Below are 24,491 nucleotides of genomic sequence, written 5' to 3'. Positions count from 1 at the left end.
ATAAGAGGCATAAGAAGAGACGACATACCAGTGTAACACCTGTCCCTCCCACCATGGACTGTGTATAAAGGAGTGCTTCCGGATATACCACACCTCTCTAGCGTTCTAAATGATATTTTCATCCATCCCTTTCATTTATAATTATCGTCCCTTTCATTTACAATTACCATCCCTTTCATTTACCATAACCATTTCACCATTAAAAAATTTAACATTCCCCATAATAAAACAAAAAATTCTCATTATAGCCCTAGATGAATACCTAGGATTTGTAATATCGTATAGTATCAAAATATAATGGATTAAATTAAGTTTAAAAGATATACACAGGGGGGTACTGCATTCAATTTTATATTCAAACACGAGGACTGTACTCAGACAATCCAAAGGATCTACTGCCACTAACTGTGCAATTATTCCTATAGTTAACAGGAGAATTGATTATTAATCTTTATTCATATACATTAAAAGAATTATAACTAAACTTTATCAAGGCCATACAAACGTGAGTTAAAAATTAACCCAATGGCCATTAGAACAGCTGTTCCTCCCTGATGATGCCACTGTATGTGGTGAAACATGTAGGGAGGCTGATTTAGGGATTTTTTTGTTGTTATTTTAACATAGAATCCTTGTCAGGACTAGCTCTTATAATACCAATACAATACCAACATCATGGTTTAGCGACAATACAGGGAGAGTCTGAATGTGCAGCTTTTTGGGAGGAATGCCTCCATGTGTTTGTTGATTCTTAGAGGAATATCTCTAATACGGAGGGTGTGATATACTGTATGAGAAATGTCTCCATGTGTTTGCTGATTCTGAGAGTAATGCTTCTAACACGGAGTGTGTAATATACCATAGGAGAAAATCCTCCATATATTTGTTGATTTTGGAATGCCTCTAATACTGAGTGTGTGACATACTGTAGGAGACATCTCCAATGTTCATAGATTCAAGAGAAATGCATCTAGCACTTTAGACACTCTAGATAGTCTGCTGAAACACTGGGAGGAATGCCCCCATTTTTCAATATTGAGAGAATCCATTACCTTAGATAATTTAGAGTAAATTGTGTCTGTATTCTTCTATGAGAAATGCCTCCAATTGCACCCAAATGGACAGACAACTATTGGTATATCTTTTTCCATATCTTGAATATATAGGGACTATCGCTCGCCATTGTAATGGGCTGTTATCCCCCCCAATTGGAGTACTAACTTTAACCGCTTCCGACCGCCCACAGTAAATTCACGGTGGCGCTTGCTGGGCTCTGTGCAGCGCCAACGTGAATTCACAGTGGGTGTTAAAAGCGCGATCCGGGTGTCTCAGAGTAGTGCTGACACCCGGATCGCTCTGTTATCCCCTGCCTCTGGTCCCGGAGATATGACCAGGACCTAATTAGTTCAGGTCCCGGTCATGTGATCGCAGGGAAAGTTTGTTGTAGCAACGAACTGGAAAGTTTGTTACTATAACACACTGGAAAGTTTGTTGCTACAACAAACTTTCCCGGGGACCGATTGCGGGTGCTGCAGTCGGTTATAAGGCAGAACCGGAGGCCATGCAAATGAGCCTTTCTAATGGACAACTGGGCGTGTCTTCTCTTATTTCCAACTGGGCGTGTATTGTGTTTTTAGCAACTGGGCGTGTTTACTTCTTTCACTGCACAATCACACTGTGATGTGGATCATGCTGGGCTGGAACAACGAGAAGTGCAGGACACTGATTAGTCACTGATTGGTCAGCGTCATACACTCCTCTGTACAACACCCAGTTGGTAAAAAGTAAAAACACGCCCAGTTGTCCATTGAGAAACTCATTAACATAAATCTAAACTAGCTCATAACTTGCTCAAAAATGATCGTTTTTCAAAATAAAAACCACTGATATCTACATTACAGCGCAGATCAGATTATGTAGGAGATAGGGCACTTATAATCTGGTGACAGAGCCTCTTTAAGAAACTTTCTGAATGCTGTTTTGAATACTTTGAGGGGTGCAGTTTTTAATATGGGGTGATTTATGGGATCTATCTAGTACATAAGGCCCTCAAAGTCACTTCAGAACTGAACTGGTCCCTGTAAAAATAGCATTTTTAAATTTTCTTGAAAATGTGAGAAATTTCTGGTAAAGTACTAAGCCTTGTAACGTCCTAGAAAAATAAAATAATGTTCAAAAAACTATGCAAATATAAAGTAGACATGGAATATGTGAAATAGTAACTATTTTGTGTGGTATTACGATCTGTTTTACAAGCAAATACATGTAAAATTAGAAAAATCCTAATTTTTGCTAATTTTCTCTAAATTTTGGTGTTTTTCACAAATAAGCAATTAATTTATTGACCAAATTTTTCCACTAATAAAGTACAATATGTCACGAGAAAACAAATCTCAGAATCTCTTGGACAGGTAAAAGCATTCCAGAGTTATTACCACATAAAGTGAAATATGTCAGATTTGAGAAAATGGGGCTGGTCCTGAAGGCCAAAATGGGCTTGGTCCTGAAAGGGTTAATTCCACAAACAAACATATGTAAATACTCTCTGCTCTCTTCTCTATAAGCTATATCCGCCATTCAGCAGATTCAAAATATAATATTCATATTTCCAGAAATAAGGGAGTCCATGGATTAACTAGTAACTCATATTTGTATGTCCTTGATAGGGTTTAGTTAGAATTCTTTTAATGTATATGAATAAAGATTGATAATCAATTCTCCTGTAAAATATAGAAATAATTGCACAGATCTACTAAATTTTTTAGGCCTACGCAAAGATGACCAAAAACAATCCAAGTAAAATAAGGCATCAAAAACCTTGTGGTGTTCCAAAAGTTTCAGGCCCTGCCATATGTCCAGCAACAGCAGATTAGGGCCAGTTTGGGGTAGTTCTAAACTCAGAAGAAATAGCCAAATAAATGTTGAGGTGCTTTTCTTCGCTTGCATGCTCTGTGTCTGAACAATTGGTCCTATAAATGAAGCATTTGTGAAAAAAATGTAAAATGTTATTTTTTCACGCCAGATTTCCACAAGATTCTGCAAAAAATAAACTATTAAAAAGGTAATCACACCCCTAGATAATTTCTTTGATGGGTGCAGTTTCCAAAATGGGGTCACTTTTAGGGGGTTTCCACTGTTTTGGTCCCTCCAGGGCGTTGCAAATTTGACATGGCACCGAAAACCATTTCAGCAAAATCTGCGCTCCAAAATCCAAATGGCGATCATTCCCTTCTGAGCCCTGCCGTGGGTCCAAACAGCAGTTTATTACCACATATGGGGTATTGCTGTAATCAGGAGAAATTGCTTTACAAATGTTGGGGTTCTTTTTCTCCTTTATTCCTTATAAAAATGTTTTATTTAAAAAAAAAAAAAAAAGTAGATTTTTATTTTTACAGACTAATTCCAATAAATTTAGCGAAAAACCTGTGGAGTGGAAATGCTAACAATACCCCTAGAAAAACTCCTTGATGGGGGTGACTTTTGGGGGGTTTCGGCTGTTTAGGCACCACAAGACCTCATCAAACCTGACATGGTGCCTAAAATATATTCCGAAAAAAAGGAGGCCCCAAAATCCACTAGGTGCTCCTTTGCTTCTGAGGCCAGTGCTTTAGCCCATTACCATACTAGGGCCAGATGTGTGATATTTCTAAAAACTGCAGAATCTGAGCAATAAATATTGAGTTGCGTTTCTCTGGTAAAATCTTCTGTGTTACAGAAAAAATATATATTACAAATGAATTTCAGCAAAAAAAAATTAATTTGTAAATTTCACCCCTACTTTGCTTTAACCCCTTAAGGACGCAGCCACTTTTGGACCAAATGACACAGCCTCATATTTTAAATCTGACATGTGTCACTTTATGTGGTAATAACTCTGGAATGCTTTTACCTATCCAAGCGATTCTGAGATTTGTTTTCTCGTGACATATCGTACTTTATGTTAGTGAAAAAATTTGGTCGATAAATTCAATATTTTTTGTGAAAAACATCAAAATCTTGAGAAAATTCAAATATATCTGCTTGTAAGACAGATAGTTATACCACACAAAATAGTGACTAGTTAACATTTCCAATATGTCTACTTTATGTTTGCATCATTTTTTGAACATCCTTTTATTTTTCTAGGACGTTACAAGGCTTATTAGTTTAGCAGCAATTTCTCACATTTTCAAGAAAATTTCGAAAGGCTATTTTTTTAGGGAACTGTTCAGATCTGAAGTGGCTTTGAGGGCCTTATATATTAGGAACCCGCACAAATCACCCCATTTTAAAAAATGCACCCCTTAAAGTATTCAAAACAGCATTTAGAAAGTTTCTTAACCCTTTATGCGTTTCACAGGAATTAAAACAAAGTGGAAGGGAAATTTGCAAATTTCATTTTTTTTGCAGAAATTCCATTTTAATCCATTTTTCCTGTAATACTGAAGGTTTTTATCAGAGAAACACAACTGAATATTTATTGCCCTGATTCTGCAGTTTTTAGAAATATCCCACATGTGGCCCTAGTGTGCTACGGGCCTGAAACAAAGGCCCAAGTAGCAAAGGAGCACCTTGTGGATTTTTGGGTCTTCCTTTTCTTAAATTATATTTCAGGCACCATGTCAGGTTAGAAGAGGTCTTGTGTTGCAAAAACAAAGGAAACCCCCCAAAAATTACTCCATTTGGGAAACTGCACCTCTAGAGGAATTCATCTAGGGGTGTAGTGAGTATTTTGACCACACAGGTATTTCATAGATTTCATTAGAATTGGGCAGTGAAAATGAAAAATTACATTATTTTCCAATAAGATGTAGCTTTACCTCAAAATTTTTAATTTTTTCAACAAATAAATGAGGAAAAGCACCCGAACATTTGTAAAGCAACCCAACATGTGGTCATAAACTGCTGTTTGGGCAAGCGGCAGGACTCGGAAGGGAAGGCACGCCATTTAGCTTTTGAAATACAGATTTTGCTGCTTTGATTTCTCGGCACCATGTCGCATTTGTAAAGCTCCAAAGGTACCAGTACAGTGGCAATAAACATTCAGTTGTGTTTCTCTGGTAAAAACCTTCAGTATTACAGGAAAAATGGAATTTCTGCAAAAAAAATGAAATTTGCAAATTTCCCTTCCACTTTGCTTTAATTCCTGTGAAACTTTCTAAATGCTGTTTTGAATACTTTAAGGGGTGGTTTTTAAAATGGCATGATTTGTGGGGGTTCCTAACATATAAGGCCCTCAAAGCGACTTCAGATCTGAACTGTTCCCTAAAAAAATAGGCTTTTGAAATTCTCTTGAAAATGTGTGAAATTGCTGCTAAACTTATAAGCCTTGTAACGTCCTAGAAAAATAAAAGGATGTTCAAAAAACGATGCAAACATAAAGTAGACATATGGGGATGTTAATTAGTAACTATTGTGTGCGGTATAACTATCTGTCTTACAACCAGTTACATTTAAATTTAGAAAAATGCAAATTTTTTTAAAATTTTCTCAAAATTTTGGTGTTTTTCACCAAAAATATTGAATTTATCGACCAAATTTTTTTGGAGATCACCAGGCAGACACCAAACCCCAACATCGATCAAATACCACGGTCCACCTAGACCCCAGACAGAGAAACTAACCGCAACACCAAATGCCAAACATTAGACAAAAGGAAAAAACTCGATAAAGAGTTTAATGGGATCCTTCATGTTATTTTAATTATAGTAAATGTATACATGATCCAGGGACGTGCTCTCGGCGTGCGACTCCAGTATGTAGCAAGAACCTGGTATGTTGCCTTGTGTTCTTTGATCGTATAGATATATATATATTTCGAATATTTACCATAAAAGTTTCCATTAAACTAGCTATAAAATATCTGGCGTTTATATGGTGTGGCTGATGTCTTTGTGTTGGTTTGGGAGGTATGTGCACCGCGGTATTTGATCTATGCAGGAATGTATGTCCGCCTTGAGATCTCCAAGGCAACATAGGACGCTGTGTCGTTCTTGATAAAGCTGATTGGTGGCCAGAAAGGAGGCTCGGCACTCAACCTGCAACGTCATTCTGTTGACGTGTTCACTGCGGGTTGGTGCCTGGCCTAAGCCACGTCAGCAGAGTGGGTGGGCTTTGGCCTGTCAAATAGACCGGAACTTCGCCGGCGCGTGTGCGGCCAATGCATTAGAGTCGTACACGCGCCGGGAGGTTTAACAAGCACACAATTGTGCTAGCCGGCTGAATTAACAGTGAAACAATACACTATATCGCAAGAATTGATAATCCCTGATGATGTGTCACTTATGTATGTGGCACTGAAACGCGTTGGATTGTCTGTTAGTCAGTGAGGTGTGTCAGTAGAATATATCGTAAGGGGTGAGGCGTTGCTTGGTGTCTGTAACTACGCTATCACATCAGCACACCTCTCCTTATTACTGACTACCTCATCTGAGCCTGTTATATTGTCACTTAGGGCTAGGAGAGCTCATTTTAATGAAACAATTTAATAAACTAATATTTTAATCGTTCTATGTTCAGGCAGTAAAATTGATAATTAACGGAACGGAATACTCTATCATTGTGTGTATCTTATTTCACCATAGCAGCATGCAAGCAGTTCACAGGCTGCTCTGTTTGAGAAATACTGCCACCCTAGGCCAAAAAGCCAATAATCATCCCTTTTTGCACCTCTGAGAAATCGACCCTTTTACCCATGGTAAGGCCTCATGCACACGACCGTAAAAACTCCCGTTATTAAGGTCGTAATTACGACCCGTAATAACAGGCTCATAGACTTCTATTGGCCACGGGTACCTTCCCGTTTTCTTACGGGAAGGTGCCCGTGCCGTTGAAAAAGATAGAACATGTCCTATTTCAGGCCGTAGTAACGGCACGGGCAGCCCATAGAAGTCTAAGGAGCTCCCGTAATGACGGGTGGCTACGTGTGTGCACCCGTCATTACGGCAGCGTTGCTAGGTGACGTCAGTAAATAGTCACTGTCCAGGGTGCTGAAAGAGTTAACTGATCGGCAGTAACTCTTTCAGCACCCTGGACAGTGAATTCCAATCACAATATAGAGCAACTTGTAAAAAAAAAAAAAAAGACGTTCATACTTACCGAGAACTTCCTGCTTCTTCCTCCCGGCCGTTGCCTTGGTGACGCGACCCTCTCGACATCCGGCCCGACATCCCTGGATGACGTTTCAGCCCATGTGACCGCTGCAGCCAATCACATGCTGCAGCGGTCACATGGACTGCCGCGTCATCCAGGGATGTCGGGCTGGATGTCAAGAGAGGGACGCGTCACCAAGGCAACGACCGGGTAAGTATGAATTTCTTTTACTTTTACCTCGGAAAGGCCTGCCCCTTCTCTCTAGCCTTAACTGATAGAAAGAAGGGGCTGCCGATTAGTGCAGTGCAATTTTGCATCGAAAACGTGCCCGTAAACACGGGTGGAATACTGGTGACACCGGAACCGTATTTACGGGCACGGGTCCGTAAATACTGCTGCAAAACGGGTCGAATACGTGTGACACCGGACCCGTATTTACGCCAGTATTTACGGGAGGGAAAAAATATGGTTGTGTGCATGAGGCCTAACAAGTGATATGTGCTCAGAGACACCTTATACGCCCACTAAACATCACTTTCCATATGGGCAAAGCGCTGCCGACGTCGAAAGTAGGTTGACTTAATAACGTGACTCGACTGTGTATAACATTACACTGCCCTGCATAGCAGAATAATAGGAGGTCTAGATCACAGGGCGGTTACTGCACAGAACTTCAACTCACCTACAGCTGGTAAATTTCAGCAGAGTGGCTGTGCCCTCAGAGAAAATCTAGTGCCGGCAGTGGGCATGCGCAGTGCCGGTCCTTGTGTACCTAATATCAGGGCTGCCCTGACTCTCGCCAGTGGCAGTAGAATAATCACAGCTTCCCCCACACACGAGTACATCCAGACTTCGCGTCTCTACATCAGTTTGTCTCCCTCCAGCTGCTGGAGTACAAATCATGCTGGCTACATAAAATATAGTGGCTCATATATGGTTAATGGACAATCCTGTGACAAAATGGAATATTCTATGTTTACAGCGGGCTACTGTAGCATCCTGAAATGGGCGGAATCATATGTGATGTCACTGTGATACTAGTTCTAGAGCGCCGATGTTACGTCGGAGACTTCGGCCGCCATCTTTGATTTGGGTATCAAGACATTGGCAGAGTTTGTTTTTCTACTGCTGTTAAATTGTTACGAAAAATTGACATAGTTTGCACATGTGGACATTTCTAGACGTTTTAGAATTATCAATAGCTCAATATTATACGATTCTATTTCTATTTTTGCATCGGGGAGAGGCCGTTGTTTTCCATTTCCCTTGGTAAACATGGCGGGATAGGTTTCGAACTTGGAAATTTCCAGGAGGTTCCTGTGCGGGCTTGTGGGTGGATTCGGTTCTGTTGCTTCTGTGTGGTGGAGAAGATCTGTTACCGGTGTTGGCGGCTGCCGCCTTGTTCCGTCTTCGAGCTGTGTGGTAAGTGACCATGCTGGCGCCTCCGGGCTGCTGCGCTCTACACTGACGACTATTCTGAGGACAGTTTCCCGCACGCTCCTGCTATTGTACTGACGTGACTGCCCTTCTGATTCACATTCATCTTTTCTCATGTAGACCCTACTAGCTATTCTATGCTGGGGCTACACACGGTCATGTGACCTGCGGACAAATAGTTTGAGTTTTATCTCAGACAGAAAACCTTCTGCAACTTTGACCTGACTTGGTCGTGATCTCATTCATTTCAGTTGAAGACGTGCGGCAGACATTCACGACAGAATGTTCTTCCACGTGGGGACAATAAAAAGCACCAACGATATACTTTATTAAACCTCCCCTTCCCTTGTAGGTAAAGCTGCATTCACTCTGTTGAGGAGATTCTCTCTTCTTCATTTTTCAAAATAGAATTGACCCTAGCAGAAAAGAGAAGGAAAGCAAACCCTAAGAAAAGGCTTTCTTTCTCCAATATGCTGGGATCAGTTTTGCTTTTGAGGAGAATATCCAATGGATTATGCAGAAAAATTCACTCCTTGAGGCGCTCCTGTACGTATTTGGTATATTTCGTAGTTCCCCTTGTTAGGTAAGGAACGATCCACTCACTTCTCGTTTGGGTGAAACTTAGAATTTATTCCATATATATGATGAAACGATAAAAACAAATAAAACCGTAAAACAGTACTAGTGTGCTACGCGGTTCGACCCAGAACCTGAGTCTTCATCAGGCTGCTAAATACAAACAAATGCAATCCTTTTATGCTCACTCAGAGAAATTACTTCCGGGTCAAAGTTTCGGGTGAGGGTTCATAGTGGGAGTGGCAAGCTCCCGTTCCTCTGCCGTTGGTTAGTACTCGTAATTAAGTAAAAAAAGTTCCAAATACATATAAAGACTATAAGAAACACATGGAATCAACTGAAAGTGCAGATAATCCATCTAATATACAATTAAAAGCGATATTATGATTTTATGTCTTTTAATGTCATTTCAAACACGTTAGTGACCGCCCCATAGTGTTTTTATAGGGCGGCCACTAACAGGCTTTATTCCGATGCAATAGCCTTTTTAGGGCGCTGCATCAGAATAAGTAAACAGAGCAGGGAGCTGTCAAATCTCCCTGCTCTGAGCTGCCAGATGTAGCTGAGGGCTGGCGACATCCCTGATATAACGGGTGAGATCACCATCAGTATCGATCTCACCCGTTTAACCCCTCAGATGCAGCGCTCAATAGCGAGCACCGCATCTGAGTTGTTTTGGAGAGAGGGAGAGTGCTCCCTCTCATCCCACCGGCACCCGGCGATAAGATTGCCGAGTGTCTGTGTCTCCCATGGCAGCCGGGGGCCTAATAAAGTCCCCCAGGTCTGCCTGTAGTGTATGCCTGCTAGGTCATGCCTGAGGCGTTTTACACGGATAGGCATAATACACCGCAATACAGAAGTATTGCAGTGTATTATAAATGTGATCGGACGATCGCATAGTGAAGTCCCCTAGTGGGACAAGTAAAAAAGTTTAATAAAAAGTTTAAAAAAGAAAAATCCACTTTTTCCCCTTTTACAAACTGCTTTATTATTAAAAAACAAAATAAAGTAAAAAAATTATAATATCGCCGCATCTGTAACGACCCCAACTATAAAGTTATCACATCATTTAACCCGCACGGTGAACGTCGTAAAAAAAAATACAAAAATTGCTGTTTTCTTTGAATCCTGCCTTAAAAAAAATGTGATAAAAAGTGATCAAAAAGTCGCATCTACTCAAAAATTGTACCAATAAAAACTACAAGTCTTCCCGCAAAACAAAGCCCTCATATAACTGCATCGGTGAAAAAATAAAATTATGGCTCTTCAAATATGGAGACACAAAAACAAATAATTTTGAAAAAAGTGTTTTCACTGTGTAAAAGTAGTAAAACACAAAAAAATCTATATACATTTGTTATCGTTGCAATCGTGACAACCCGCTGAATAGTTATTGTGTTATTTATACCACATGGTAAACGCCGTTGATTTAAGACGCGAAAAAGAGTGGCGAAATTGCAGTTTGTTTTCTATTCCTCCCCCCCAAAAAAAAGTTAATAAAAGTTAATCAATAAATTCTATGTACCCCAAAATGGTGCTATTAAAAATTACAACAGCTTGGTCATTAAGGTCTAAAATAGGCTAGTCATTAAGGCCCCATGCACACGAACGTGCTTTTGCGGCCACATTTCCTCCGAAAATCCACGGGAGAATTGCGGCCCCATTCATTCCTATGGGGCCATGCACACGACCGTGGTTTCCACAGTCAGTGCATGGCCCCGGAGCCCGAACCGCAGAAAGAACGGACATGTCTTATTACGGCCGTGTTCTGCGGTCTGGGCTCATTGAAAATAATGGCCTCGGCCATGTGCACAGCCCGGGATTTGCGGGTGGCTTGCGGCTGACACTCCGTGGCCGGCAGACTCGAAAATCACGGCTGTGCTCATGTCTACGGTCGTGTGCATGAGGCCTGACGGGTTAAAATATTAAAACAGGCATTGGGGGTTATTTTATGTTCGAAAAATATGTGAAAAGGCACTCCAATATGTATATTTGTATGCTAAATGTCTCTGTTGTCATAGAGACTCTAAACTCTGTGAACTTTGCACAATTCCATAGGGTGAGTAAACACTCTCACCAGCTAGACTCACCTATGCCGATGAGTTGCTGTCTTTTGTATCAAGTCACATAAACTGGTCATACAATATTACCTTAGATCAGCGCCTGTTCTTTTTTCCTCCCCCCCCCCTTTTTTTTTTCCTTCCCTACTTCTGTTTTTTCAAGACTACGCTTTTGAGGAGAAAGGAATGAAGTGGATCTCTACACGTAGCGTCAATCACATCATGACAACCCCTTTTTAGGGCCGGGTGATCAGCTGTGCTCCGCATGTGTAGCATCTAAAACTGCAAGCCCGTCACTTATTTCCCTTGCTGTAGCATGTAGCGTTACGTGTCGATCATGCAATTCATGGATAGACCAGGTCCACAAGAACTGATCTTTATTAGCGACTCTCCGCACTGGCTAATAGGAGTCCCAAGCGGGGCACACCCTCTGACGTCCATATTTCCTTATAGGCTACAAAGGATTTTTGATTACCATACAGTGAACAACTTTATAGATGGTCTGAAAAGGTTGTAGGTTTGAACGACAACTCCATATATCACATTGAATGCACTGATGGTCTCTGCCTTGTTCTGTGACGTGGGCGCAATCAGGGAATGTTAATGATGTCACAACAGTTGGCGTCGCAGCAATTGGCTTGAATCTGAAACTTCAGCCATCTATAATCACTAGTGTATGGACCGCTTTAGTTATGCAATAATGATCGCGTGCCGCCCAATGTGACCTCACGAGACATTATCTAATGGTTTCAGAACTACGTGTGATCGCAGGTGCTTTAGTTATGCTCTATTCATACCATGTTTATGGGCGACATCAGAAGGATGCGTTTAGTTAGGAAAAAAAATTATCCAAATGTATCCTGTGTATCCTAGCATAGTCTACCACATTGCTGAACACATCATAATTATTTTTTTTTGCATGCTATAAAAATCCCCCTCTACATCACGTTTATGCTCTATGGCTAGCGTGTAAGATGGAAAAGCTCCCAACGTACGCGCTAAAGTGTCCAAAGGGCTCCATTAGCCCGACAGAGGCCAAATGATTGTCCTTTTAGGCGCTGTCAGGCTGGTATATGCCATTATGCCTTTTTTTATTTTTTTAAAGTATGGAATAGCGTAGTAGACTATGCTACTTCATCCTAAGGGATCACACAAAAAAAAGTATACTGCGCAGCATACACTACCGTTCAAAAGTTTGGGGTCACCCAGACAATTTTGTGTTTTCCATGAAAACTCACACTTATATTTATCAAATGAGTTGCAAAATGACTAGAAAATATAGACAAGACATTGACAAGGTTAGAAATAATGATTTTTATTTGAAATAATAATTTTCTCCTTCAAACTTTTGCTTTAGTCAAAGAATGCTCCATTTGCTCCAATTACAGCATTGCAGACCTTTGGCATTCTAGCTGTTAATTTGCTGAGGTAATCGGGAGAAATTTCACCCCATGCTTTCAGAAGCCCCTCCCACAAGTTGGATTGGCTTGATGGGCACTTCTTGCGTACCATACAGTCAAGCTGCTCCCACAACAGCTCTATGGGGTTGAGATCTGGTGACTGCGCTGGCCACTCCATTACAGATAGAATACCAGCTGCCTGCTTCTTCCCTAAATAGTTCTTGCATGATTTGGAGGTGTGCTTTGGGTCATTGTCCTGTTGTAGGATGAAATTGGCTCCAATCAAGCGCTGTCCACAGGGTATGGCATGGCGTTGCAAAATGGAGTGATAGCCTTCCTTATTCAAAATCCCTTTTACCTTGTACAAATCTCCCACTTTACCAGCACCAAAGCAACCCCAGACCATCACATTACCTCCCCCATGCTTGACAGATGGCGTCAGGTACTCTTCCAGCATCTTTTCAGTTGTTCTGCGTCTCACAAATGTTCTTCTGTGTGATCCAAACACCTCAAACTTGGATTCGTCTGTCCATAACACTTTTTTCCAATCTTCCTCTGTCCAATGTCTGTGTGCTTTTGCCCATATTAATCTTTTCCATTTATTAGCCAGTCTCAGATATGGCTTTTTCTTTGCCACTCTGCCCTGAAGGCCAGCATCCCGGAGTCGCCTCTTCACTGTAGACGTTGACACTGGCGTTTTGCGGGTACTATTTAATGAAGCTGCCAGTTGAAGACCTGTGAGGCGTCTATTTCTCAAACTAGAGACTAATGTACTTAATAAACCTAAAGAATGGAGTCTGACACACTAAAGTACAATTAAAACAGTATAATTTTATTTTAGAAATATAAAATATCAAAAAATTTAAAAGCAGAGATGATTTACACAGTGCGGAAAGACAACCAGATTGTACAGAGAAGGTAATCATATACATATAAATGTGTGGCTGACACTGTGTAACTCCAAGACAATAAAGGTACAGCTCATTACACTTGTATGATATATTTATAGTCTATATATAGGTAAGAGGACCTACTCAGCACTTACTTCATGGGCTATATGTCAATAATGATGCATAATGACCATATGGATGAATCTATAAAATATAGTAATTGATATAAATGCACCATGTGGCATTGCCACATCGTGCATCCAGGAAGATGCCTAAGTAGACAGCAGGGAATTACCTGTATAAATAGGTGAAAGAAGAGAGTAAACGCCCGTATCAGAAGGTCTATATTAATAGGAAACTCTTACCCATCATAAATGTTACTGTCTCTGGTGTCCACCCCGACGCACGTTTCGGCCCGGAAGCCTTTGTCTGGGGGTGGTGTCAGGACCAAAAAGCAGGCCCTTTATAGTTTGCTTGAGCCAATCACCACAAGGACAACACACAATACACAGAAAATACATACTTTGCTAATCACGGCAGCGCCATCTCACTGGTCCACATCGGAGCACTGATGTACTTGTCTTGTTGCTCAGTTGTGCAGCGGGGTCTCCCACTTCTCTTTCTACTCTGGTTAGAGCCTGTTTGTGCTGTCCTCTGAAGGGAGTAGTACACACCGTTGTAGGAAATCTTCCGTTTCTTGGCAATTTCTCGCATGGAATAGCCTTCATTTCTAAAAACAAGAATAGACTGTCGAGTTTCACATGAAATCTCTCTTTTTCTAGCCATTGTGAGAGTTTAATCGAACCCACAAATGTAATGCTCCAGATTCTCAACTAGCTCAAAGGAAGGTCAGTTTTATAGCTCTTCTAAACAGCAAAACTGTTTACAGCGATGCTAACATAATTGCACAAGGGTTTTCTAATCATCCATTAGCCTTCTTACACAGTTAGCAAACACAATGTAGCATTAGAACACTGGAGTGATGGTTGCTGGAAATGGGCCTCTATACACCTATGTAGATATTGCATTAAAAACCAAACGTTTGCAGCTAGAATAGTCATTTACCACATTAACAATGTATAGAGTGTATTTCTGATTAATTTAATGTTATCTTCATTGAAAAAAACTGCTTTTCTTTCAAAAATAAGGACATTTCTAAGTGACCCTAAACTTTTGAACGGTAGTGTACATTTTGTTAACGTGGGAGCCTATGGTTGAACGATGCCACTGTATAGCATCCATCACAGGTATACATTAAACGTAGACGTCGGGGAGCTTCCCTGGAGTTGGAGTCCCAGGAAGAGCAGTGGCACTCTAACCTTGGATTCCGGCTCTAGTGAAGCTCCTGATGTCACTGTCCAAAGTGCTGCGTAATATGTTGGCGCTATATAAATAAAGATTATTATTATTATTATTAATTATGGACAGTGACGTCAGGAACTACCCCAGGGCCGAAATCCCTGGTTAGAGCGCTTCTGAAAACTGCTGACCTCACAGTCCATGTATGGAGAGTGACATCAGGAGCTTCCACGGGCACAGTGCTTCAGGTAACGCCCTGCCTGGGGAGTTCCGGCAAGGTATCCCACTGTAAGCAAATGTAGTGGAAAACTGGAAGTAAAGGGGGCCTAAGCTATATGCAATTGTCGTGTGCCTTTTAATTTATACAATAAAAGTCACTGGCAGTAGTATGTTACTTCATACCAAGTTTTTTTCATATAGCTGAGCATATGTTATTACGTAGAAAACCATGAACAAAATACTGTATATACTAAAACTGAATGCCCCAAACATCGTATGGATTGAGCCTTTCCAACAGTGGGCTCAGGGAGACATTTAAAGAAGCACTCCACTTTATTTTTTTTATTGCACCTTCCATTTGTACACTGTTGGTGTTTCAGTGGGGTGCTGTGTGTAGAAATACTTATTGATCCCCGCATCTTGTCGTTTTTTTCATTCTGACCTGGTCTGGAATCACTGCTGTTCAGAAAACCGGAAGTAAGGATCTCAATGCATTCCTATGGCACCTTGTTCTGGCTCCCCTTGGAATACATTGAGAACCTGAGTTCCGGTTTATTCAAAAGCACAGTGACTCCAGACAAGCCAGAGGGAAGATTACGTGAGTGGTGCTGGAGCCGAAAAATACAAGATGCGGGGATCGGTAAGTATTTCTGCTCAAAGCACCCCACTGAAACACCAATGTACAAATGGAGGGTGATGTAAAAAAATAAATAAATAAAGGGGAGTGCTCCTTTAACCGTCATGGATGTTTATGTATTGTTAATGCTTTGTCTTTCTCTTCTTGTAAGGGTAAAAGAAAGTTGCCAAGATGTCTTATATGCTTCCACATTTGCACAATGGCTGGCAAGTTGACCAGGCCATACTTTCTGAGGAAGACCGTGTGTTGGTTATCCGCTTTGGACATGACTGGGATCCAACGTGTATGAAGATGGATGAAGTTTTGTACAGCATAGCTGAGAAGGTCAGTGTGGACCTGGGGATATAGGTGCTGGACCGCTGCATATTTAACTATTCATTCTGTATCAAGTATGGATGCCACGATACCAGAATTTGGACTTCGATAACGATACTTTGTGTAGAATTGCGATTTCGATACCAAAACAATACTTTCCCAACAGTAATAAAAAAAAAAAGGTTATTCCATTTTCTGAGGCACGAGGTGTGATGAATGTAACCTCCATGTGCCTCACATTAATTGTAATTAACCCCATCATGTTTCCCAGTCATAATGGGTTGTGTAAGGTACATGATGGGGTTAATTACTATTAATGTGAGGCACATGGAGGTTACATTCATCACACCTCATGCCCCACATTATTAAGTGAAAGAAAGCAGTTTTTATTACATTTTTTACAGCGTACACATTATAAATGACACAAAAAAAATTGTTGTGCAGGTTATTACGGCCGCGCCAATACCTAATGTGTATAGTTTATGTATTTGAGACTTATTATAATGTTTATTGTAAAAAAAGGTGTATGTGTATTTTTTATTTTATTTAATACTACTTTAAGTTTTTACTTTATTTTTAAACTTTAATGTACTGGCATATATCTATATGCCAGTACATTAGCCTGTGTACGGATAGTACACAGGCAGTTGTTAGGACATACCTAAGTATGCCCTAACAACAGAAAATATGGTAGGACAGCCCTGGGGTCCTTCAATGGACCCTGGGCTGTCTGCCCATATATGGTATGACCCTCGGTTGCGTCACAGGAATTCCCTGTGATGCTATCCAAAGCGGCATCCCTATTTCTCATTTACCTCTGAATGCTGCGGTCAGCTTTGATCGCAGCATTCAGGAGAATAGTGGCGGAGATGAGAGGTTTCCCTGATCTCCGCTGTTATAGAGCGGGGCTGCGGCTGTGTAATACAGCCATTGCCCCGCTCCTGACAGTAAGTGCGCGCACGGTCAACATAAGGTCATCCGGTCAGAGCTGCACTAATGAGCAGCGGCGCAGGCACTGAAGACAGAACATAGGGGTGTTTTGCAGTGCGCCTGCCATGCTCTGTCTTCAGTGCCGCCGCTCATTAGTGCAGCGCCGGCCGCGTCGCATCATCCTGACAGCGCGCATTTGTCAGGACTCAGGAGCGGGGCAATGGCTGTATTACACAGCCGCAGCCCCGCTCTCATACATTCATGCGTTACTATACTTAGCTGTGCGGCCGCCCAGCTAAGTATCAAAATACATGAAATAACGGTATCGAACCGTTTGGGAGTGCACGGTATCGAAACAGTATCAAAGTTTCAATGCATCGTGCATCCCTAGTATCAAGTGTGTTTAGCTTAACCAGGGGCGGATTATGGGTACCATGTGCCTCGGGCACTTTTTCAAGTCTGCCCCCCCCCCCCCTTTCGACACTCTGAAGACGCTGTACCGTATATATTTTCAGATCTCAGTTTAGGTGGCTGGCACGGTTTTGAATTTGCTGTAAAAGCAGAATGAGCCACACAGAAAAGAGAAAGCTGAATACTTTGAGACCCTAAAGAGTCAGGAGCTTTAAATTTTAATGGTTTCCAGAAAAAAAAATCTGCTGTGCGTGAATATAACCTTGAGGGCTTATTTAGACAAACGTGTAATACGTCCGTGCAACGCGCGTAATTTTCACGCGCCTCACACGGACCTATGTTAGTCTATGGGGCCGTGCAGACTGTCAGTGATTTTCACGCAACGTGTGTCCGCTGAGTGAAACGCATGACATGTCCTATATTTGTGCATTGTTCACGTATCACGAACCCATTGAAGTCAATGGGTGCGTGAAAATCACGCGCAGCACACGGAAGCACTTCCGTGTGACGCGCATGATTCGCACAACAGTAGTAAAACTATGAATGAAAACAGAAAAGCACCACGTGCTTTTCTGTTTACAAACATACAAACAGTGTCATAATGATGGTGGCTGCGCGAAAATCACGCAGCCGCGCATCATATGATGACACACGGAGCTGTCAAGTACCGTTTGCGAGCGCAAAACGCAGCGTTTTTTGCACGCGCAAAGCGCGCACACTTATGTAATTCCAGCCTTGGCTATTTTTGATTTTCATTTTTTCTCTCCTCGCATTCCAAGAGCCATAACGTTTTAATTTTTTCCATCAATAGAGTTGTGGGGGTCTATTTTTTTGCGGGAGGAGTTGTCGTTTTTATTGGTGCCATTTATAGTTCCTCATAATGTACTGGGAAACTGAAAAAAAATTCTTTGCGGGCTGAAGTTGGGAAAAACTGCGATTCCTCTATTGTTTTTTGGGTTTCGTTTTTACGGCTTTCACCATGCGGTAAAAATGACAACTTACCTTTATTCTGTGGCTCAATACGATTACGGTGATACCAAATTTATATAGTTTTTTTTATATTTTACTACTTTTCCAAAGAAAAAACATTTGTTTTGTATCATCACATTCTGAGGCGCATAACTTTTTTTTATTTTTTGGTCGATTGAGCGGTGTGAGGGCTTATTTTTGGCGGGATGAGCTGTAGTTTTTATCGGTGCCATTTTTTTGGTATGTAGAACTTTTTGATCACTTTTTTTACATTTTTTTTGAGAGCGAAGTTGACCCAAAAAAAAATCATTTTGGCGTTTTACATTTTTTATTGTTTACCGTGCGCATTAAATAACGCTATATTGTAATGGTTCAGACTTTTTTGCGGACGCAACGATACCAATTTTGTTTACTTTTTTTATTTTTTACATTACTTTAGGGAGAAAATGGGAAAGGAGGTGTTCTTTGAACTTTTAATATGTATATATTTTTTCACTACTAAAAACTCTTTCCCACTTCTTTTTTTTTTTTAATTTTTACACACTTTATTAGCCCCCCTAGGGGTCTTGAACCAGTGATATCGTCATTTTTACAGTCATCTGCTAAGCCCTGCCACAGGCATAGCTTAGCAGAGGCAGAGTGAAGGCAGCCCTGGGGCTGGATCTCACTGCGGGGGGGCGGGGGGGGGGATGAGCTGTCAGAGGGGGCCGTCCACCTCTTTTCAACGCCTCAGGTGCTGCGGTCGCGATTGACTGCAGCATTTGAGGGGTTAAACAGCCAGGAACTGCACGATCTCTGCTCCTGGCTGTTAGTCCCGGGTGACCGCTGTAAAATACAGCCGACACCTGCAGCATATGGAGCGCGTGAGCGCACTCCAAACATCACCCCCCGCACCTGGACATAATGGCACGTCGGTGCGTGAAGGGGTTAAAGAACCTGCCTCTGTTTAACCCCTTAGTCTAAGCCATTTTTCACTCGCCGCCTTCCTAGAGCCATAACTTTTTTTATTTTGACGTCAATGGAGTGGCGTGTGAAGGATTATTTTTTGCGTGAGGAGTTGTCGTTTTTATTGGCACCATTTAAAGAACCATGTAACGGTTGAATTGGAAAAAACTGAGATTCATCCATTGTTTTTTTGGGTTTAGTTTTTTCTGTGTATGTATGTGTGTATATATGTGTATATATATATATATATATATGTGTCACTTTCTCTTAAGGTAAAAGTAGATGTAACATCTACTTTTACCTTAAGATAAGGTAAATATATACAGCAGCAAAACCAAGCTCTCTACGTGTATACAGCCCCAGAACAAAGCTCATTACATATATACAGCATCAGAACTAATCGCAGTACATATATACAGCAACAGAACCAAGCTCAATACATAAATACAGCACCAGCACAAATACAGGTCAATACAGAGATCATTTGCAAATTCAGTTTAACCCCCTGCCATATAAGTTTGTACGACATAAAACTACAGCTCCTAGTATAGCCAGAACAATGGTTAGGACATGCTGGGAGTTGTTGTTAAACAAAAAAAGAACGATACACCCATCATCTAGCTGAAGATCATACAGTTACTACAGTACTGATCAGTTACAGGGAAAATAAACATTTACATTTAGTGACTCATTTTTCTCTTTTTTTTTTCTCCATCCGGTACAGACTTCTATGATGACTTCTCCCGGCCACAGCCCATTTCTTCAGTTTGCCGCTCAGATTTCTTCGGCTCCTCACTTTTCCAACATTTTTGCACCTATAAACGAAGATAAAATTCTCACGGTGCCACACTCTATGCCCCTGAATATAATAGTATCGGACACTGCGCCCCTGAATATAATCGCACCATACTCTGTCCCCATTAATTAAATTGTGTCAAAAACTGTAAAGTAAAACACCACACACACTAACAATGCCCCCTGTAGATAGCGCCAGTCAGAATGCCCCCTGTAGATAGCGCCAGTCAGAATGCCCCCTGTAGATAGCCCCTGTAGATGGCGCCAGTCCGAATGCCCCCTGTAAATGGCGCCAGTCCGAATGCCCCCTGTAGGTGGCGCCAGTCCGAATTCCCTCTGTAGGTGGCGCCAGTCCGAATGCCCTCTGTAGGTGGTGCCAGTCCGAATGCCCTCTGTAGGTGGCGCCAGTCCGAATGCCCTCTGTAGGTGGCGCCAGTCCGAATGCCCTCTGTAGGTGGCGCCAGTCGCATTGCCCTCTAGATCAAGCCAGTCGCACTGCCCTCTGTAGATGGCGCCAGTCGCACTGCCCTCTGTAGATGGCGCCAGTCGCACTGCCCTCTGTAGGTGGCGCCAGTCAGCATGCCCCCCGTAGGTGGCACCAGTCAGCCTGCCCCCCGTAGGTGGCGCCAGTCAGCCTGCCCCCCGTAGGTGGCGCCAGTCAGCCTGCCCCCCGTAGGTGGCGCCAGTCAGCCTGCCCCCCGTAGGTGGCGCCAGTCAGCCTGCCCCCCGTAGGTGGCGCCAGTCAGCCTGCCCCCCGTAGGTGGCGCCAGTCAGCCTGCTCCCCGTAGGTGGCGTCAGTCAGCACTGCCCCCGTAGGTGGCGCCAGTCAGCACTGCCCCCCGTAGGTGGCGCCAGTCAGCACTGCCCTCTGTAGATATTGCGCCCTGTAAATATTGCCCCCAACGCTGCCCACAGAAGAAAAAAAAACAACAAAAACGTTCTCACCTGTCCCCGCTCCAGCGACAATACACTGGTCAGTAAGCAGGCAGCGTCATCCGGGGGTAACGGCGTGTCATTGTTAAAATGCCGAATGGTGAGGCAGGAACTGATAGTTCCCGTCTCGCCAGCGCAATAGTAATCAATTGTATTCGTGTCCTAAGGACGGGGGATACAATTGGGTGAGTGGTCCCGCTTCACATCTGTTCTCTGAACCGGCTATAATTTTAACAACCGTTTCGGGAGAACTGGGGCGAACTGGGCCCCCTTCCTGCCTTGGGCCCCGGGCACTTGCACAGATTGCCCTCATGGTAATCCGTCCCTGAGCTTAACTTTAGAGGATATACGCAACATGGCTGATAGTATAGGGACAACCTCACCATGTTCTTGCTGAACTCGTCATGTTAAAGCCGTAAAATGCTATAACATCCTCCATTCTTCTAAAAAGGATTTTAGATTTAGTGTTAATTACCGTCTCACATTTGGCATTTCAGTTCGTCCTTAAAGAGGCTCCGTCGCCAGTTTATAAGTGCCCTACCTAATCTGATAGGCGCTGTAATATTGGATAACAGTGTTTTTATTTTGAAAAACAATCATTTTTGAGTTATGAACAATTTTAGATTTATGGTAATGAGTTTCCTAATGCCCAACTGGGCGTTTTTTAACTTTTTACCAAGTGGGCGTTGTACAGAGAAGTGTATGACGCTGACCAATCAGTGTCATACACTTCTCTTCATTCCAGCCCGTTTGACTGCACAGCGTGATCTCGCGAGATCACGCTGTGCTGTCACATACTCCCACAGAAACTTTACAGAGGTAGTGGGAGTGTGAATAAACATCGCATCCTGGCTGGAGGCGATGTCTATTCACTCTCAAGACACTTTGGTAAAGTTAAACAAGCTGGGCTGGAATGAAGAAGTGTATGACGCTGATTGGTCAGCGTCATACACTTCTCTGTAAAACGTCCTCTTGGTAAAAAGTTAAAAAACGCCCAGTTGGGCATTAAGAAACTAATTAGCATAAATCCCCAAATTGTTCATAACTTGCTAAAAAATGATAGTTTTTTTTTTAAATAAAAACCGCTGTTATCCATATTACAGCGCCTATCAGATTAGGTAGGGGATAGGGCACTTATAAACTGGTGACAGAGCCTCTTTAAGCTAGATTCACACTTGTGTTGATGCCGTTTTTGGTCGTTTTTTTTGCGTTAAAACAAGGAGTTGACCTTTTTAGTTAAAGAAAAAAATCTGCGACAAAAACGGCATCACTGCATGTGCCAGCCTAAAGGTATTCAAAGGGTCAATACTTTGTGCAGCCAGGTCAAGTTCTTCAACACTAAATATGGCAAACCATGAATTTCTGCTTTATCTTGTACATTATCGTGCTAGAACTGAAAACACCACACCATGGAAATGTACCCTTGCAGTTAATTTATTTTTGGTTATTTCATTACAACGGCACGTGTCAAAGGGTGGGATATATTCGGCTGCAAGTGAACAGTCAGTTCCTGAAGTTGATGTGTTGAAAGCACAAAAAATGGGCAAGTGCAAGGATCTGAGCGACTTTGACAAGGGCCAAATTGTGATGGCTATTTGACTGTCTCAGAGAATCTCCAAAACGGCAGGTCTTGTGGGTTATTCTGGTATGCGGTGGTTAAAGTGGTCCATTGAAGCAGCCAAGTCTGATTATTGCGCGTGGGGAGTGAAGGATAGCCCATCTGGTTCAAACCCGCAGAAGAGTTGCTATAGCACAAATTTCTGAAAAAGTTAATGCTGACCATGATAGAAAGTTGTCGGCACACATGCGGGGGGAATTTATTTTGACGTATCATACGCCAGTCTGAATACGAACAAAGTTGGAGTAAAACACGTCTAAGATGCGCACGCTTCCTAATAAGTTAGTTGCATCTCTGGCTGTCCATGCGCGAGAGAGGGAAATCTACGCCAACTATGAGCTGGCATAGATTTGCGCCATACTTGTTTGCCAGCTTCTGCCATAAATTATAGTAACTGTGTAGAGCCGCGACTGGCCCTTCCGCTTAACTCCGTCCACTTTTTTTTACAGTTGTATAAGCGGCACAAAAGTCACGTAGAAAAGTTGTTATATTCCCCTTATTTTACCTCGCAACTTGCTGCATTTGGGGCTGAGACAGGTAACATGTTGACCCCTGTCCTCTGCAAGTGCCTACGATGGGTACGTGACAATCAAAACTCAATTATTGAACAACGGAAAAAGGCGACTTGATCAGATGAATCATATTTTTTCTTTTACATCATATGGATGGCTGGTTGCATGTGTGTTGTTTATCTGATAAGAGATGACTCCCAAGATGCACTATGGGAAGAAGACAAGCTGGCAGAGGCAGTGTGATGATCTGGGCAATATTCTGCTAGGAAACCTTGGGTCCTGGCATTCACGTGGATGTTGCTTTGACACATACCACCTACCTAAACATTGTTGAAGACCACATACGCCCCTTCATGACATTAGTATTCCCTAATATCAGTGGCCTCTTTCAGAAGGATAATACACCTTGTCAGGGGGAGTTCACACTGAGTTTTTTTACACGGAAACTGCGCCGCAAAATGCGCCAAAAAACGGCTGAATATGACTCCCATTAATTTCAATGGGAGACGGAGGCAGGGACTCCTAGCGTCGTACATAACTATGATGCTAGGAGCCCGGCTCCCTGCACTGAGTTCGGTCCGGGACTTCCGGCCGAAATAGGTCCGTCCATTACGGACGTTAATGTGCTCGTGTGAACCCAGCCTTAAAGGAAAGCTGCCATCAGAATTATGCCTATCAAACGACTCCATGCGCTTTGTGTCCCTTCATAGCATCTACATAGCGTGTACATAGCCTGTACATAGTGCTACATACAGTCCCCCTTGTACATAGTGCCCGGCCGAAACGTTAATGTGCTCGTGTGAACCCAGCCTAAGAGAGCACTGCATGATATCTGTTTTTGAATGTAGGAGGCCTGCCATGAATGTGTATTGGGAATGAAGAATCATAGCTGTGGTTTACTTGTATCTCACATCATTAATATTATCTTACTTGGCTACAGGTGAAAAACTTTGCTGTGATTTATCTGGTGGATATAACAGAAGTACCTGATTTTAATAAAATGTATGAGTTATACGATCCCTGTACGGTCATGTTCTTCTTCAGGTAAGGTTTTATACATTCATTTTCTTTTCTGAAAAAGTGTCTGAGTTATATTAACCCCTAGGCGCACCGGGACGCAACTGTGCGTCCATGTGGCCAGTGTCTTAAGGCACAGGGACGTACAGTTACTGCGTGGTTGGCGACAGTGTGCACTGGAAACCGGGAGGCCAGCTGTGCCTGACAGCTGACACTCCACTGTATGCCGGTCAGCGGCTTATTTCCGCTGATTTCGGCAATTAACCCCTTGATTGCGGTGATCGATTGCAATCGCCGCATTCAGGGGTTTCTAGCTCATCGGCAGACCTCACGATGAAATCGTGAGGTTTACAGATGGCTAGCATGGCGATCGGAGGCCAAGTAATGGCCTCCATGTCTACCATGTACGGAAGCCTATCAGTATCAGCCTCCTGATAGACTTCCTGTCAGTGACAGG

The 24,491-nt window shown here is 42.4% G+C and overlaps 2 protein-coding genes across 4 annotated transcripts in view; one reads left to right on the top strand and one right to left on the bottom strand.

Annotated features, from left to right (window-relative positions):
- LOC142651608 (putative 2-ketogluconate reductase) overlaps nucleotides 1-8,422 on the bottom strand; it is a 55,581-nt gene extending 47,159 nt beyond the window's left edge. Inside the window, exons 1-2 of one of the 3 annotated variants that reach the window (XM_075826539.1) lie at nucleotides 7,754-8,415; nucleotides 2,818-2,969 (exon numbers count right to left, since the gene is read on the bottom strand). The gene's annotated coding sequence lies outside the window, so the exon portion shown is untranslated. Of the gene's footprint in view, nucleotides 1-2,817; nucleotides 2,970-7,753 lie in introns of all 3 variants that reach the window. The other 2 variants (XM_075826540.1, XM_075826535.1) reach the window with 2 other exon arrangements.
- TXNL4A (thioredoxin like 4A) overlaps nucleotides 8,146-24,491 on the top strand; it is a 29,891-nt gene continuing 13,545 nt past the window's right edge. The window contains exons 1-3 of the mRNA XM_075826541.1: nucleotides 8,146-8,493; nucleotides 15,741-15,913; nucleotides 23,958-24,061. Coding sequence (XP_075682656.1) covers nucleotides 15,761-15,913; nucleotides 23,958-24,061 — 257 coding nt within the window. The 5' untranslated portion in view covers nucleotides 8,146-8,493; nucleotides 15,741-15,760. The remainder of the gene's footprint in view (nucleotides 8,494-15,740; nucleotides 15,914-23,957; nucleotides 24,062-24,491) is intronic.

This window comes from Rhinoderma darwinii, chromosome 5 (genome assembly GCF_050947455.1).
Source record: "Rhinoderma darwinii isolate aRhiDar2 chromosome 5, aRhiDar2.hap1, whole genome shotgun sequence".
Lineage (NCBI taxonomy): Eukaryota > Metazoa > Chordata > Amphibia > Anura > Rhinodermatidae > Rhinoderma > Rhinoderma darwinii.
The sequence above is the reverse complement of the archived record's forward strand: the minus strand, read 5'-3'. Positions and strand labels throughout refer to the sequence as shown.